The sequence below is a fragment of the Acomys minous genome (assembly GCF_964271855.1).
Source record: "Acomys minous genome assembly, chromosome: 8".
Classification (NCBI taxonomy): Eukaryota; Metazoa; Chordata; class Mammalia; order Rodentia; family Muridae; genus Acomys; species Acomys minous.
In genome coordinates this window covers 43171747-43189746 of record NC_140489.1, presented here as the reverse complement: position 1 = coordinate 43189746, position 18000 = coordinate 43171747, and the positions used below count along the sequence as shown (strand labels likewise).

The following is an 18000-nucleotide window of genomic DNA, read 5'->3' as shown; positions in this document are numbered from 1 at the left end:
CTGGATATTAGATGTAGGTATATTATAAATTTTTTAAATGTTAAAAAGTTGGGGTTTGATCATCCCCTTTCACAGTTTAGTAGGAATTCTCTAGATATATTCAAACCCATTTAAAAATATTTGATGAAAGTAAGTTTTTGGTAGGTGGAAAAGATTAGAGAAGTTTGTAAGTACACAGAAATTATGAGTACCTATTATTTCACTACCTAGAGACCATTGTTCAGACATGTGTTTATTGTTTTCAACCTACCTTTAAAAAAAAAATCTGTATTTTCCCCCCAGTGTTAAAAGTGGAGAAGATAAGCCTGGTGTGGTAGAGCACGCCTGTAATCCGAGCACTTGGGAGGCAGAGGCAGGTGGATCTCTGTGAGTTCAAGGCCAGCCTGGTTTACAAAGAGCCCAGGACAGCCAAGACTACACAGAGAAACCCTGTCTTTAAAAAAAAAAAAAAAAAAAAGTGGAAAAGACCTTAGACTTGTGTGTGACTGATGGAGTTTAAACAAGATAATAGTGTTGAATGTGTAGTGAAATGTATGGCTCTCACTTTTCTTTAAATATTGGATATACCCTGCTTGTCAATATTGTTTTTATAGCAAAACTAATTCTCAAACACCATCAGAAGGGTAGATGCTTCCTAACATTGTAGTTTAGGATGTGATTTATAGGCGATTATTGAAGGGTTAACTAAAAATATTTGCCTTGGTGTATGTAGTAAACATTTAAATATTGCCAATAAAGAATGCTCAACGAATGGCATTACATTGCAGAACTGTTCCCATATTCCCCTACTTGGCACATTTAGAGTAAATCTAAAGCTCCCTGTTATTAACAGAGGCAGGATTAATAGTAACCTTTAATTCATGTTTCTTAACTCTAAGGAGTGGAATTGCTGAGTCAAAAACATGGCAATTTTGAATACTTTCCATACTATTGACTATTTAACTCTGAGAAAGTTTGAACTAGTTTATTCTTTCCCCAGTATTTCAGAGTGCTGTTTTCTTTCTGTACTTTTTATTTTATGTGTGTTTTGTCTGTGTATATCCGAAGTGCACCATGTACATACAGTGCCCACGGAGGTCAGAAGAAGCCTTTGTATCCCCTAGAACTGGAGGTACAGCCAGTTGCGATCTGCCGTGTAGGTGTTGGGAATCCAGCCCAGGCCCTCTCTAACAGCAATGACTTGTGAAGCCATCTCTGTAGCTTCAGGAAAGTGCCATTTTCTTGAACTTTATCGTCTTTAATATTTAATTTGAAACCCTAGCAGCATTATTTTTATTGAGTGTGATGAAATACAACTAGTTTAAGGGAAAAAATGCACTTGTAGTTCACACATCTTAGCTTTCGCTTAAGAAATAGTTAAATTGAGAATCTCAAATACTGTCTTCAGAATGTTATCCCTGGCTTTATCTGATTGCTATTTGGCATGTATACTTCTGTGTTTGCATGCTAGTGTCACTCTGTCCTTCACAGGTTTCCTATGTAGAATTAAAAGAGTGTAGCATTCTCACATCTGCATGCATATAGTTAGTAATTTAAAAAAAGAAAAAGAAAGAAAGAAAAACTTCTTTTCCTAATATTTTGGGTATCAGTTTTCTGGAATAATGCCAGTTTGCCCTGCTTGAGTTACTCATTATTAACCATGTGAATGGGATTTTCTGATCATATGAGTCAAGTGTCTCACTCTAGATATTTTGATGTCTCTGAGATTATCACCACTCATGCATAGGGCAAGACTGTGACCAATACTGACACTGTGGGTTTATATTCTACAGAAGTTTCTGTCAAGCATAGTATTCTGCAGCTGTTTTCAAATTTATCAAGCTATTTCATCATCTTAAATAAAATGGCAGCGGTACGCAATACTTTGTCTGTCTAGGCCTCACTTTCTTAGTGTATGAATTAAGATCTAGGAATCATTGCTTTAGAGGATTGTTAAGATAAAAAGAAACACTAGCCCATGTGCAACACTGAGAATAGTTCTTGGTACTCAATGCTCACATTATAATATTTGTTAAATTGTTGTCATAAGACTTTCCACTCTTCAGAACCTTGAAGATTCTGTTTAAAATCATGAAATGTTTTGTTTGCTAATCAAAAAACCAAAAAAAAAAAAAAAGAAGTCCTTTGAGCCAAATTAAAATGAACTATAAACAGTGACAAAATAGTTAATGTTCCTCTTTTTTCCACAAATATCTAGCCTTTATATATTAAATGAAAGTTTGGTTTTGTTACATAACATATACTAGATATTTTCTGTAGTGACACTAATGAAAAGGGGAAAGTCTGAATGGTGTTTCGGTTGTTAGAGGGCAGGAACTTGAGAAAGATGTTTTCAAATTCTTTTGGTATCAAGAATCCTATGAAATAGCTTTTAACATATTAGTAAAGCAAAGTTAGAAATTGTCTTTGTAGATGACACAATTAAAATAGCATTAAATGGATTCTCAAGTCAGAGTCTTCACTGTGAAGGGAGTGAGGGAAAGTGCCTTGTTGAATGTGAATAAGTTGATGTCTTTTTTTTTTCTTTACGAATTGGAGAGATAACTTAGCAGTAAAGAGTGCTGTTTCTTTTAAAAGACCTGAGTTCAGTTCCCAGCATCCACATTACAGATAATATCTATCACTTCAGCTCTGAGGACGCTGACATCCTCTTTCTGCCTCCATAGGCACCCACACACATATGTGCCACCGCCCGCCCCCTCCCCACACTTTTAAACATGTTTTCAGTAGCTGTTGATCACAAAGCTAGTATTGAACTACTATGGCTTCCTATTAGTTATACATTGATGTTGTGTAAATGTTTTTATTTCCTCAAATGAAGGGATGAAATGAGAGCTGTTCCCAAGCCTCTCTTAACTCCTACTGAACTCTAGCTAGTTGGTTCAACTCAGCTGTTCTAGCCTAAACTCCTCTCTTGGCTTCTGACTGAATTGCTCTGCCTGGCCTCAAACTAATTCTGGCAATATGTTTTGATCTTCTGGCTCCTCCTCACTATCTAGTTCATTGTATCTTCACCTGTGTCTAGCTTGTTCTCTCTGTAACCTGTCTCTGTAAAACTGTCCTGGTTACAAAACAAAACAAAACAAACAAACAAAACCTCTCATCTCTTGTGCTGCTCTTAAATAGCCTCACTTTCCTGTTTTGTTCTCGTGAGAGTTGGACATGTCCTATTTCTGACTCATTCTGTCAAATCATTCTCTGATTAGTTACTTTGTCTGCCCCTCAATTAGACATCACTTTCAAGCATGGCTGCTTCCTTGTGTAAACTAATGTTCCTTTGTTTGAGAGTAAAGGTGTGGACTAAGGGCAGCCAGATGGTACTGTAATCCACAGTGTGTCTTCATTCCAGCCAGATCACATATGTGATCCCTTGTCAGAGCAGCCGTTCATGACTGAATTAGACTTCACCCCAGTAAGCTAGAAATTGGGAGGCTAAGAATTGGTGCCAGTTCAAGGCTACCCTGGGCTACAGAGTAACCTTTTTAATGATACCAATTTGATTGCCTCAAATATAGACTTGTAGCAGGAATATAAACTATGTAGGGATCAGGCTGGAGCTGTTCTTCTACAGGGCCTGGGTTTGATTCCCACTGTGCACATGGTACCTCACAACCATCTGTAACTTCAGTACCAGAGGATCTGACACCTTCTCGTCTCTTCAGGCAACAGGCATGCATGTATGCATGTATGCATGCAGGCAAAAAAAAATGTAACATAAAAAATAGGGATCACTTATAATCCAGAATACACTTCGTTACCACCAAAATGAAAACACTTTTACAGTCCTCTTAAACTGTGCCTTTAGCACTGCTTTGACTTCTTTGAATGATGTAATTTCCACTAACTATTCTCTGAAGTTGCAAAAATGACCAAATCTGTCTTTTGTAGGACATCCTTTTAAATATTTAAAGGCAACTCTCATGTTCCTTATTGTTAGGGGAGAAGTCCTCTATTCTAATTTTTTAATCTTGTAACTTAAATTACACATTAAGTATCTGAAATATAGAAAGGCATAGACCACTTTTAAAATGGAGGTATCTTTTCACGTGGAGTGTGACACTTACTACATACAATACTATTACCCTTTTCACAAACAAGGAAATAAGATCAGAAGGTTAGAACGCAGAAAATTTATTAACACTGGTTAGGAGCAACTAGTGGAGATGGTGAGTACTGAGTTTTGTATTACAAGAACTTTTTTTTGTCATCATTTTCAGCATCTTCATCATAATTAACTTTTAGAACTAAAGAAAAAAATTCAAGGTATGATTTCTGTGTATATACTTTTATTCTGGTCTTTTACAAAACTTAATCATCTTCCATCATATTCAAAAAGTGTCTTAAAGGACATACTCTTGAATATATGTACAAAAATTGGTTTCTCTGATCCAAATTTGAATCCATTACTGTGTCAGAGTATATAATCACATAAACTAAAAGAAGGGGATACTGTTGGCTCTCTATATATTCTTGGGTACTGTATGTATAAATTCAGCCAACTAGAGATTGAAACATTTGGGGGTGGGGAGAATAACATTCCTATTGAGCAAGCACAGAATTGGTCATTCTTCAACAGTGTAGCACATGGGTATTGTAAATCATCTAGATAAAAGGCAGTATTGTTTGCCATTTGTAACCTTGGGCACACCTCTATAGATTCAGCCAACCAGGAATTGAAACATTTAGGGAGGGGGAGGGAAATAGCGACGACTCTACTGAAGCTCCCACTGTTCAGTGGAGAGAGGTTGATATGGTTTGGGGAAAGCCATTAACACAGCTGCTACTGATGGCCCATTGCATCTTAACTTGGACAGTTGTAGCATTAATAAAGATATTTAAAATCTTCATGTTTATAAAGCCCTTACTTTCCATCTTTAGCAACACACACACACACAAGTTACAGAGAATGGGGGCAAAATTACTCATTTGACTGTCTTTGAACTCTACTCATATTTTTGAGGCACTGTGATTGTATATTTTATTAAATACACAGGCATTCTTACTGTTTTTGTCATTTCGTGCTTTTGTAGCTTATTTCCAGCAATCTTAGCTCACACTAAATAGTATTTTATAGTATATATAGTTGCTGTAGTCAAAAATATTTCTGTCATTTTTCAAAAATTTCTGGCCTATATTTAGAAAAATTTGTTATAAAACCTGCTGGTGGCTCTCTCCTAGTTTCTATGGCTTAATTATTACTCTTCAGTTTTATGCTTGTTGAAGTTTGATTTGTTAGATTATTTTTATGTTTTAATTTGTTACTAAATAATGAAAAAAAAATCTCTTGACCCATACTTATTGAATCAATCCACAAATCTCTCATCCCTAGACATTTTGTTAAGTAAACAGAAGATGGGTATACAGTTTTCATAATAATGTGAGAGACACCAGATTTTTTTGAAGTATATATTTTTGTTTTATGTATATGGGCATTTTGCCTGTGTATGTGTCTGTATACTGCATGCATGCAGTGCCCACGGAGGCCTGAAGGCATTAGATCCCCTGGAACTGGGGCTACAGCTGACTAGCTACTTGTGGAGTGTTGGGGATTGAACCCCAAGGAGCAGCCAGTGTTCTTAACCACTGAACCCTCTTACTAACCCAATATATCAAATTTTAATGTGCACCACAATCCCCTGAAGGAATTCTTTAAAAAGAATTTCTGACCTTCAGTCTCCAATATAGGAAGTCTGGTCAGTGATTGACCTTTGGCATATATAACTACTTACTTTTTCTTATTCAAATAGTTCTGATAAAATTAATTAAAATAATACAGGATTTCTAGGATCTTAAAATTAGATTACTAAGTTTTTGGTCTTCCTGGAAAGATGTAAAAGGTTAGATTACTACTTTGTATTTTTTCAGTAAGAGTCTTACTATGTCACCTGGCTGGCTTTTAACTTTTGGACTCAAGTGATTCTTCTGCCTCAGTTTTCAAGTTAATGCAACTAGAGAAGTATTCTGTTTGTGTCTCAGTCTTTTCCTTCTTCAGATATATTTTTATTATGTTTAATTATATGTGTGCATATGTATGTTTGCATCTGCATGTAAGTGCAGCTGCCCATAGAAGCCCCAGCTTCTGATGGCTTCAAGCTACACATGACTGTAGGACCAGATCTCGTGTCCTCAGGAAGTACAGCTCACAACTACTGAGCTATCTCTAGCCTCCTGCTTCTTTTTACTTTGTGGTGGTGGTGCTAGAGGTGGAGAATAAACTCATTCAGGACCCCCCCCCCCTTGTTTGTCTGTTTTGGAGACAAAGTCTCACTGTGTACCCATGGCTGGCCTGGCACTTGCTATGCCTCAGACTCACTGAGATTGGCCTGCCTTCACTTTGAGGATGTGTGATTAAAGGCATGTACCAGCATGCCCAACTAAAGGTTCATTTTAAAGCTTATCTGTTAGAATTTAGGACATACTTTAGGTTATAATGCCATGACTAATTTCTACCTACATTGAGATAACCATTTTGTTGGGTTTTCCAGTTTGCAGTTTCTCTCTTATTAAATATTATCAGGTTCAGATACTCTGGTTTTATTAACAGATGAAAAAAGCCTATTAATAATAAAAATACTAAGCCATGCAGTGGCACATGCCCTTAATCCCAGCATTTGGGAGACAGAGGCAGGCGGATCTCATGAGTTCGAGGCCAACCTGATCTACAGAGTGAGTTCCAGGACAGCTAGAGCTTTACAGAGAATCTTATTGTCCAAAAAAAAAAAAAAGAAAAGAAAAAAGAAAAGAAAAGAAAATGAATGTTATATGGGTAGTCCAGTACTTGGAGAGCTGAGGCAGAAGATCCTCACAGACTGTGAAAATGATTAAGCTGGGAAACTTTTTAAGCATTGGCCCTTTTTCAGCTGTTTCAGGACCTCCATTCTCTTCCTTTGTAAACCTCTTTTTTGACAAGATTACTATTTGTTTGTGTTAATGCCTAAATTTGTCTGTGTTCACATTTATTCCGTGATTTGTTTACTGAACATTTATGTGGCAGAACTCTGCTAGATAAATGAATGATATATTTATATATAAAATTAGCTGTCATGGTTAGTCACTGTTGTATTTATTCTGGTAATCGTGTGTGTGTGTGTGTGTGTGTGTGTGTGTGTGTGTGTGTGTGTGTGTGTGTGGTGTATTTCAGCCAAGCAATAAAATTAAGCCACATGTGATACATGCCTATAATTTTGGCTGATCAGGAAGCAGAGGCAGGAAGACTTAACCAAGTTTGAGGCCAGCCAGGAGTACATAACAAGACTTTGCGTCAAAGAAAAAATGACAATGTAAAAAATAAAAATATGGGTCTGGAGAGATGGCTCAGAGGTTAAGAGCACTGACTGTTCTTCCAGAGGTCCTGAGTTTAATTCTCAGCAACCACATGGTGGCTCACAACCATCTATAATATGATCTGATGCCCTCTTCTGGCCTGCAGGTGTACATACAGGCAGAACATTATACATAATAATAATTAAATAAATCTTAAAAAAATAATAACAATATAGATTTTTTCTACACCTGCTCTAGCTCCCAAATATGACATGGAGATTTATTAATATGCTTCCAAGCATTATAGTTGGGAAGATACTCTTCTGTTCTAACCCTTTTATGCTGGTCTGGACTATTTCCAAGCCACGTATCCTGTTAACTACCATCTATCTAGTCTTGGCCCTGGCTGCTCCTGCTCTATCTTTGTCCTCATGGCCACCTCCTCCTCATGGTACCTCCTCCTCATAGTGACCAACTCCTCCTCTCTCTGTTCCACCTGGGACCCCTAATTGCCCAGGTATTGGCTGTTCAGCTCTTTACTAATCATCAGAGATGATGGACAACGATTTTTACACAGCATTGAGACAGGAGACTCTTCATGGTAATGACAATGTCTACATCCTGACTGCAGCCAGATATCTGGGCACAGAAATCAGCATCTGCATACAAGGTGCACATGACCATCCCCAACATAACAACTTACTGATTTGTTTGTTTGTTTGGATTTGGTTTTTGGTTTTTGGAGACCCAGGATTTCTCTTTGTAGCTCTGGCTGTCCTGGAACTTGCTTTGTAGACCAGGCTGGCCTTGAGCTCAGAGATCCACTTGCCTCTGCCTTCCAAGTGCTGGGATTAAAGGTGTGTGCCCACCACCACTGGCTCTGATTCATGTATTTGTCCAGCATTTACCAAATATATTTTATGAGTCAAGAACTGTTCTAAGTACTTAGAATGTGTAACTTAAATGTGAGGCTGAAACAAAGACTTGAAAAAAGTGGAGAGGCAAACCTTGTTAGGTATTGGAGAGCTATGGTCCAGAACAGCTAGTGAGAAAAGGTCCTAAGGAGGATATGTCTGAATCATTTAAAGAACAGCAAGGAACCAGTGTAGTTAGCAGAGTGACCAGCATGGTGGTGCATGCCTTTGGGAGGCAGAGGTCAGATGGATCTCTGAGTTGGGATATGTAGAGAAACCCTGTCAGAATAAAGAAAACCAACCAACCAAACAACAACAAAGGGAGGGGAGCCGAAATAAGGTGTGTTGACGGTGATGGAACAGATCACAGGGACACCCTGGCTGTTATATAGACCTTGGACCTTTGACTTTTGTTAAGGGACAAACAATTTTAAGCAAAGGTATCTACTGTTAAAAGAATTATTCTGGTAACTGTTGTAGGAGGGAAAAGGCAGAGCAAACAGAAAAGCAAATGAAAGATGTTAAGATTTATACCCCTCATCTGATATGCTTAGTTAAATTTTCAGGTAATTATGCAGATAATCCCAGTAAATCCCAATATAAAGGCTCTGTTCATAGTTCTGACTTTGTTGCACTGGTTAGTTATAATATAAGGTATAAGACTTCCAGCCATGGTGGCATATGCCTGTCATCCCTACACTAAGAAAATGGAAGCTGAAGGGCCAATCTGGGCTACATAAGACTATATCACAAACAAAACTGTAAGGTTAGACGGGAGCACCACAAGAGCACAAATTTAGAGATACTTAAAGGGAATGTTGAAAAAGCAGTTAATTCTCTTCCTGAAATCAAGTCAAATTCATGCACATTTGTGCTGAGAACACTCGTAAATTAGACCGTTTTCTTTCTGGAGGAAGCTTGAGAGTTCTGAAGAATGCAATTGAATATAGCCAAATAACTAAAGGGGTACAGGAAAGGAGCAGTTTAGAAAAATACTAAACTAGAAAGAAAACAAACAAAATGATACTTGAACTGAGTCTTGAAAGTTTGTCACATAAATTTCCCACAGCATTGTTGGGAAGGGGATCCAGGCAGAGGGTAGAGTGAGCAAGCCCAGAGGTGTGAGATGCAGAGCCTTTCAGTAATGGTGTGGAGTGGCTAAGGATTGGGCAGCAGACAGGTAAAATAAAGAGACAAATGGAGTTAGGATAGGGTGCACTTTTAAAGTAATTAAGACGTTAAATGGGACAATACCTTCTTTCTTTGTTCTAAAGAATCCCTATCATGATGAGTTGAGAGCAAAACTATGACAATTAACAGTGACAAAAATTAGCCAGGGACTTCCAAATAAATTAAAAATATAATAGTATCTCTGCCTCAGAGCTACTGAATCAGAATTTATAAATATGGGGCAAAGGTAGTTGAAATTTATATGATCTCCCGAGTGATTAATGTTATAGCTAGATTGCATTTGGCAATATTGCATTTAATCACTTTCAATAAACCTTTATCACTGTATATTCCTAGTGCCTAAGCACAGTTCTAATACATGTATATGGTCAATATATATGATAATCCTTATTATAAGTAATAAAGTGAAATAATAAACATTTTATTATAAAATTTTCTGTAGTATATTGAATACATACTATTTTTAAAATTTCTGGTGTTTTCTTTCTACTTTAAGAAAAAGATGTATTTCTGTGTCTGAGTGTTTTGTACGCATGTATATCATTGTTCCGCATGTATGCAATTGCACCACATGTATTCAGTACCCTCCAAGGCCAGAAGAGGGCATCAGATCCCTTGGAACTGGAGTTACAGACAGTGTTTGTAACTGTCTGTTACAAAGTGGACCTTGGTCCTCTGTGAGAACCACAGGTGCGCTTAACTGCTGAGACCCCTTATCCATTCTCAGTATTTGTTGGGTGAAGGAGCACTCTGAGGCTCCAGGAGGCCACTTGCCCTATTTTGGGGAAGGGGGCTTTCTAAGTGAGCTAGTAACACAGAAAGCATGCAAGACAGTGCCTGTGTGTAAGTGCTTAGTAAATATTTTTAAAACTCTTCATCTTTCCCTCATGATACTTCATACTGTTAGGTATCTTGGTGGTAACTGGTTTATACTTGTTCAGATCTCCTGAAAGGGACACACAGATTGGTTTTGCCTTGGGGATCTTCACCATATAAGAAATGTCTTTAGACAGCTAATGAGTATCAGTGTTTCTTGCTACATATTTAAGTCATTTTATCTGTACAAAGTATGAATAAAATCATTTAATAAAATTTTAGTTGAAAAAAATAACTTTAAAACAAATACAAAAAATAAACTCTGGAAAAATTAATTTCTAATACAGCAAATGCTTAAAATATTTGTAAAATTTGGGGGGAACTACACATATATGGAGAGAGAGGGAACCAAAGTCATCAAAGTAAGTTAAATTAACCAAGTAGACTGTAAGCTGTAGAGAATTGGATCTCTTGAATTCAAGGCCACCCTGGTCTACAGAGTGAGTGCCAGGACAGCCAAGGCTACACAGAGAAACCCTGTCTCAGGGAGAGGAAAAAAAAAAAAGAAAGGAAGGAAGAGAAAGAGGAGCAGGAGGAGAAAAGTAGTAGGTGGTAGTAGGTGGTGGTGGTGGTAGTTGTTGTTTTTGTTGTTGTAGTTTATCTTAATGTCATAATGCACCAAATTGAGCGCTTCCTGGATCATGCAGAAACTCTAGTGTCCCTCTCATGAGAACACATGGAAAAGTCACTAAATAGCCCTGTGCAAACAGCAGCTTACTGGATTCTCTTATGGGGTTGTGAGATGTTAGCATATCAAGTAGTGATTGTGTTTTAAAAGATTTGTTTCTAATTTGAGGTTGGCAGTTAGGAGCACCTGCTCCTTTTGTAGAGGATCCAGGTTTGGTTCCCAATACACATGGAACTTAACAACTGTCCAGAGAATTAGACACCCTGTTCTGGCCTCTGGGTGGGAGTGGGGGGACACAGCATATAGGTGATGCACAGACATGCACTCATACATGTAATTTTTTTTATTTCCTTTTAATTTTTAAGTATAGGGAAGTATGTATATGTGGATGCAGGTCAGATCACTTGTACTGGCTACAGGCATTGTAAGTTGCCTGACATGGGTGCTGACAACCAAACTCAGGTCCTCTGTGAGCAGTATGCTCTCTTAACCACTGAGCCATCTCTATAATTCCAGTGTCGTTTGTTTGTTTGTTTGTTGTTTTTTAAATCCCTTAAATGTGCAGTGAAATACAAACTAAAAACTTGGTAAAAATCTCCCTTTGTTTTCCCATGAAAATTATGGATTTAAACCTTAGGAGGGTAATTTTCCAATGTTAAAACAGGCCCCTTCTTGCTTAAAAACAAATCTCAGGATACAGTCTTTTGGGAAAAAATTGGTTTTCAAGACAGGGTTTCTCTGTGTAGCCTTGGCTGTCTGAGACTCACTTTGTAGATCAGGCTGTTCTCGAACTCACAGTGATCTGTCTGCCTCTGCCTCCTGAGTGCTGGGATTAAAGTTCGCCTGGCGAAAATGTATTTTTTATTATATTGTGCTCATTATCTTGAGGAGGTCTGAAGTGCTTTGGGTTTAAAAAGAAAGCCTCAGCCTTTATTCTTTAGTTTGGCTTTATATAGTAAAGAAGACCTCTGAGCAAATAAAAGGTAATAGTGAAATAAAATGTTCACTTAAATGCTCTGTGCAGATATCAACATGTGGAAATATGTAGGGTTGACTGAATTACCAGGCTGGTTCTTTCATCATACAGGTTGGCCAGTGCCAATTTTAAAAGTTGTCTTGCTTTGAAGAGTTAGTGGTCAGTAGTTAGCAGTTGATTGCCATGAGAGAAGGTGATTTTCAACTAGGCTTTTGGATTTACCAAAATCTGGTAATGAATGCTTAGTGTTCAGCCTTATATTTAAAGCTAACCCCTGTAACTTGTATTTGGGGATGTATTTGGACTTTTGAAGCCAGCAGAGTTTAAGCTTTGAAATGATAGCCTAAGATTTATGAGCATTTGTTTTGGGGTGTGTGTGTGTGTGTGTGTGTGTGTGTGTGTGTGTGTGTGTGTGTGTGTGTGTGTGTATTCACATATGAATTCAGTTCAAGAGTTCTCAGACAGGATCCATCTGTGGCAACAAATCATTCTTTGTGAACGCTGCAACTCTGTGGTAGATGACTGATGGGAGTACATAAGAAGGTAGGTAGTTTGGGTTCTAAGACAGACCCTGGATGCATTTTTTTATTTTTTTCCCCCTCAAGTCTTTGATTTGAGTGGCTGTTTTTGGATTTAAGTGGTTTAGAAAAGGGAGGATGGTTAAGTGTTTCAAGTTGCTTATAAGGTTCTCTACACCTAGACTGATTTAATGCTAGGCTGATGATCCATATAGAGTACTGTGTTCCACAGCCACCATCACACAGATTTAAAAGAGGAAATATGTACCAGGTGTGGTGGCGCTTGTCTTTAATCCCAGACCTTGGGAGCTGAGGCAGATGGATCTCGTTTGGCAGTTTGAGGCCAGCCTGGACTACATAGCAAGTTCAAAGCCAGCCAGGGATTAAAGTGTGTGTGTGTGTGTGTGTGTGTGTGTGTGTGTGTGTGTGTGTGTGTGTGTGTAGCATTTGTTGGTGTCCATTATAACCCAGTAGATCTCTGCTATCTCTAAACTATTTCATTGTATGTTTTATTTTAAAATTCAATTGAAAACAGTGAGTTCTCAGAGACTTTGAAAACAAGTCAATTTTAATGTGCTTAAAATTTCTCAGACTGTTGACATTGTGGCACTCTCATATGGCCTCAATATATTTTTTTATTATAGAGTACTAAGAATATACTGATACATTTATATAAGTAGCTCTAAGTGGTTTCCTTTATACAATATTTCTATTCTTTCAGAATTTTGCACCTGCATGCATTGTATTTTATTCATTACCTAACCCTCTATTTGTGACATATTTCTTAATAGCCCTACTTAAAATCTTAAGATTCTTGAGTCAAATTGCTCTAGAATCAGGTGTGTCCAGCTAGTGGCCTGCAGACCACATGTGCCCCACAATATCTACAGATGTGGCTAACACATAAAACATGAGGTTTTATTGAACATTTTTTGTAACTTAGTTGCACAGTTGATGACAATGTTGTGTCTCAGTGTCAAAAAGTTGAACATATCCATTAAATGTTTGAATTGAAATTTTGTATCACAATTTCGATTCTAAGAAATCTACACATTCTTTATTAAACTTTTGAAAATTGCTGAGGACTCTTGATACTTGAGAAGGTGGTTTCTATGCTTGCAGCTTGCAGCCTTACATTGAAAGGAAGGAGACTTAAAGAAGTGATGATTGTGTGCTTTGTTCACAGAGTACAAGGAGAACTGAGTTGCTAAACGTTTAATAAATTCTAGGAGCTGTTTTCAACATTTACCAAATACCTGACCTATTAAGATTGGAGCTGAGGAGTAAAATAGAGGCAGCATTCTCCATTAATAAAGACTGTGGAAGAGTAAAGACTTAAACCCAGGTGTTCCTATCCTATTTGCTGTTATAAAAGAAGCCCCAGCTTATTTTCATAAAATGGGGGTACTGTTTAATCTATTTATGGGTTGTTATGAGAGAACTAAGCTCCTAATAACAGAGTAATTATTTGATAGTGGCAGGCTTACAGAAGCAACTAAGAACAGAGCCAGGTTTAGCCTTATATTCAATTCAAAGAAAGAAGAGCGTGTTGCTAGGCAGGTAAGCAAAAGAAGACAGCTTTGTTTGATATGACTTAAACAAATCTGACTGTTTCTGGAAGAGTCCCCAACATGTATCTCTATTTCCTCCAATTCCTGCATTCATTTGGCATTTATAATGCCAGTAGTAGATAAGACATGTCTAAGGAAGTAACTGAAAGTGGTTGCTTGTTATAGCTGCTAATGTAAAGTCCCATGGGAAGAGAGTAGGTGGGGGAAGTATTGATGTTTTCAGTGATACAGAATTTGCATAGGCACCTTATATAAAAATCTGTTCATGCCCCATATAAGTCTTATATAAGTACATAGCTTCTTTTAATCCTTATACAGTAAACAGGAAAATGCAAAATTAGTTTTATTGAAGTTAAGACAAACTAACATATACATTCTTGTCTTTTTTTTCCCTCTCTTTCTCTTTTTCGTTAAGTAGGATGAGTTCTGAACGTCGAAAAGAAAAGTCTAGAGATGCAGCGAGATCTCGGCGAAGCAAAGAGTCAGAAGTTTTTTATGAGCTTGCTCATCAGCTGCCACTTCCCCACAATGTGAGCTCACATCTTGATAAAGCTTCTGTTATGAGGCTCACCATCAGTTATTTACGTGTGAGAAAGCTTCTAGATGCTGGTGAGTTCTGCAAGAACATAATAGACCTGAAAATTAAAAATTAAATTTAGCAGGTGGCCACAGTGCTTTCTTTTTTAGTTTTAGTGTGTGCATGCATGAGCCCAATGTGTGTGGGGACCGTGCTGCAGAGATGGCTCAGTGGTTAAGAGCACTGACTGGCTGATCTTTCAGAGGACTCTAGTTCAAATTCTCAGCACTCAGAACTGTAACTTCAGTTCCAAGGAATGCAACATCCTCTTCTAGCATCTGCAGGTCCTAGGCATGAAAGAGTTGGTAGTAAGACACCCATACATGTAATACAAATGTAATTTAATGAAAAAAGAAAAAAGCAGCATTGTGGGGATAGCTCCACAGTTTAAAATGCTTGCTGCTCAATCAACAGTGCTGCATTTTGGATACCAGTACCTACCTCAGGTGTCTACTCATACATACCTGTAATTCCTGCTCCAAGGGATGCAACAAACTCTTCTGGCCTTCATAGGCACCTTCTTGTGAGCATATTAACATGCGCGCGCACACACACACATACACTCACGTGCAGCACTGTTGATTGAGCAGCAAGCATTTTAAACTGTGGAGCTATCCCCACAATGCTGCTTTTTTCTTTTTTCATTAAATTACATTTGTATTACATGTATGGGTGTCTCCCAGAGACCCACCTGCCTCTTCCTCCTTAGTGCTGAGTGTAAAGGCATGGCCTGTCTTTTTAAAATACGACCATCTTTTCAAACAGTTATATAAAACAACTGGAAAATAATATGGAAAAAAACATATGTACTGTAGATATTTAAAGGTATCTGAGGTGCTTATTTTGTTTCTTCCCTCTTGTGCCCTTGTAGGTGATTTGGACGTTGAAGATGAGATGAAAGCACAAATGAACTGCTTTTATTTGAAAGCCCTGGATGGCTTTGTTATGGTGCTAACAGATGATGGTGACATGATTTACATTTCTGATAACGTGAACAAATACATGGGGCTAACACAGGTACAGTCTCCAAATATGAAGAACATTTCTGTGTACTTTATGACCATATGTTATAGATCTAATTTTTTTCATGTGTTTACAGTTTGAACTAACTGGACACAGTGTGTTTGATTTTACTCATCCATGTGACCATGAGGAAATGAGAGAAATGCTTACACACAGAAATGGTGAGAAGAAAAGTCTATTGTTTGATTTAATATGACAGGTGATTTTTTCAGTCAGATACTGTTACTAATTTTATTTTATTTTTTGGTAATGTACAATTTAAGAGAGAATGTTATTTTGCCTTTAATGTTAATACTATTCTTTGTTAAAACTGTTATTCTACAGTTTAGAAAACTCCAAAAAAGTTTTAAAACTTGAATTAACAGGAGTAAACAAAATGGAAAAATAAATTTAAAAACCAAGACAGCTATAAATAAAAATAAAGGATTAAGACAAAAATTCATAAAACAATTAACATGTAATAGGATTTTAGATGATTGTTGAAGACACGTGACAGTTTGGGTTCAGGCTTTCTTGATGCCCCAAATTGGGGATGGGGGGGTAGTAGCCAGGATTGTTATTTATTTATTTATTTGTTTATTTGGTGTTTCAAGACAAGGTTTCTCTGTGTAGCCTTGGCTTTCCTGGACTCTCTCTCTGTAGACCAGGCTGGCCTCAAACTCACAGTGATCCACCTGCCTCTGCCTCCAAGTGCTGGCATTAAAGGCGTGTGCTGCTACCACCCAGCAGTAACCAGGATTTTCAGAGCACAAAAAAAAAATGCTTTAACTTCTAAGGGTGTTTTCAGTACCTTGAGACTGTAGTTGGAAGTATTACGTTACATTGGACCACATGTCATGGCCTATTGGGAGGCAGATACAGACAGATCTCTTGATTTCCTACCCAACCTGGTTTATGTAACTAGTTTCAGGCCAGCCACAGCTACACAGTAAGACCCCATCTCAAAAACAAAAGTGTTGTGTTGTGGGTACTCAAACATTAACAAAAGTGGTAAAAGAGACCTGTAACTCTTGAGAGTTTTGTGCCGTACTTGTTGAATTACAGGGGCTTAGCAGTTCAAGTTTTTTATACTCATGCTTTCTTAAACAGTACACTGGCTCCTTCTCTTACTTCTAATCCCTGCTCTTTGAAAGCATTCTTATTAAGCCTTGTCTGTTTTACATTGTATTGCTATTGATTGATTCATGTATCTGTTACATGTTTAAAGGCATAGTGTCTAATTATTCATCTTTGCATCACTCACAGTATATACATTAGCTCCTCAATAATAAATATTTGTGTCTGGTTTTCATCTAATACTTTATGTACCCATCTGATACATTTCAATGATTTTTAGTGTATTCATAGACATGGGACAACCAGCATGTATGTATGTACGTTTGTTTGTTTGTTTGTTTTGAGACAGGGGGTCATTATGTAGCCCTGGCTGGCCTAGGACTCTAAGTAGAACAAATTGTCCTTGAACTCATAGAGATCCACCTGCCTCTGCCTTCCAAAGGCTGGGATTAAAGACATGTACCGTTACGCTCCGCAATTTTAGAAAAATTCATTGCCTCAAAAAAGATTAGTATGCTCCTTATGCTCAGTCCTGAGCGCCCTCTAGTCCACCTTCTCTTGGCATCGCATATAAATGAGACATTTGTTTTGAACGAGGCTAAGTAAGCAATGAAATGAGAAATCAAGGTGCTGTTTCAGATTCATCTGAATATAATCTCATTTTGTGGTCACTGGGTTTGGCGTAAGACTAAATAAACTTGAATTGATTTGCCTCTCCTTTATTTCTGTGGCTTTTTCTTGGATCAACGAACCTTCATGTATGTGCTAAGGAAGTGCTCTTCCATTGAGCTACATTCCCAGCCCTCATTTCAGTAACCTTAAATTTTAAGCAAGGTTAGAGAGATGGCTCAGCGGTTAAGAGCACAGAGCCCTTCCAGAGGTCCTGAGTTCCATTCCCAGCAACCACATGGTGGCTCACGACCATCTATAATGAGATCTGGTGCCCTCTTCTGGCATGCAGGTGTATACGCAGATAAAGCACTCATCTATATACAAAAATAAATAAATCCTTTTTAAAAAAAAGATTAAAAAAATTTTTTAAACTAGGTCTCATGTGTAGCTTAGGTTGGCCTAGAACTCTATCCCCTTTCTTCAGCCTCTCTAGTGCTGAGGGTATTGATGTGTACCATCAGGGCTGATTTCTGTAACTTGTGATAGCATATTCTATCTGGCATTTACACACAGATATGCTAATTACTACCAAAGGAAAGTTGGCATTTGAAGAGTTCTATAAACACATTCCTGCTTATTCAGAATTGAATTATCACAGTTGGTAAAGGACATGGAGTATGTACTCAGGTTTGTTTTGCGGGGGGCGGGGGGGGCACATGCTTATATAATGACAGTTTATATACTAACTTAGATGGCAAACCCATACCATTTTCGTATTTTCTCTACCTTGTCCAA

The 18000-nt window shown here is 37.7% G+C and overlaps 1 protein-coding gene across 9 annotated transcripts in view; it reads left to right on the top strand.

The window, feature by feature from the left end:
• Positions 1–18000, top strand: part of HIF1A (hypoxia inducible factor 1 subunit alpha) — a 53267-nt gene that overhangs the window by 17391 nt on the left and 17876 nt on the right. For 6 of the 9 annotated variants that reach the window (XM_084791498.1, XM_084791500.1, XM_084791493.1 and 3 more), the window contains exons 2-4: positions 14356–14546; positions 15386–15531; positions 15614–15698. In XM_084791498.1, the coding sequence (XP_084647624.1) occupies positions 14357–14546; positions 15386–15531; positions 15614–15698 (421 nt within the window). In that variant the 5' untranslated portion in view covers position 14356. Of the gene's footprint in view, positions 1–13552; positions 13712–14352; positions 14547–15385; positions 15532–15613; positions 15699–18000 lie in introns of all 9 variants that reach the window. The other 3 variants (XM_084791492.1, XM_084791494.1, XM_084791497.1) reach the window with 2 other exon arrangements.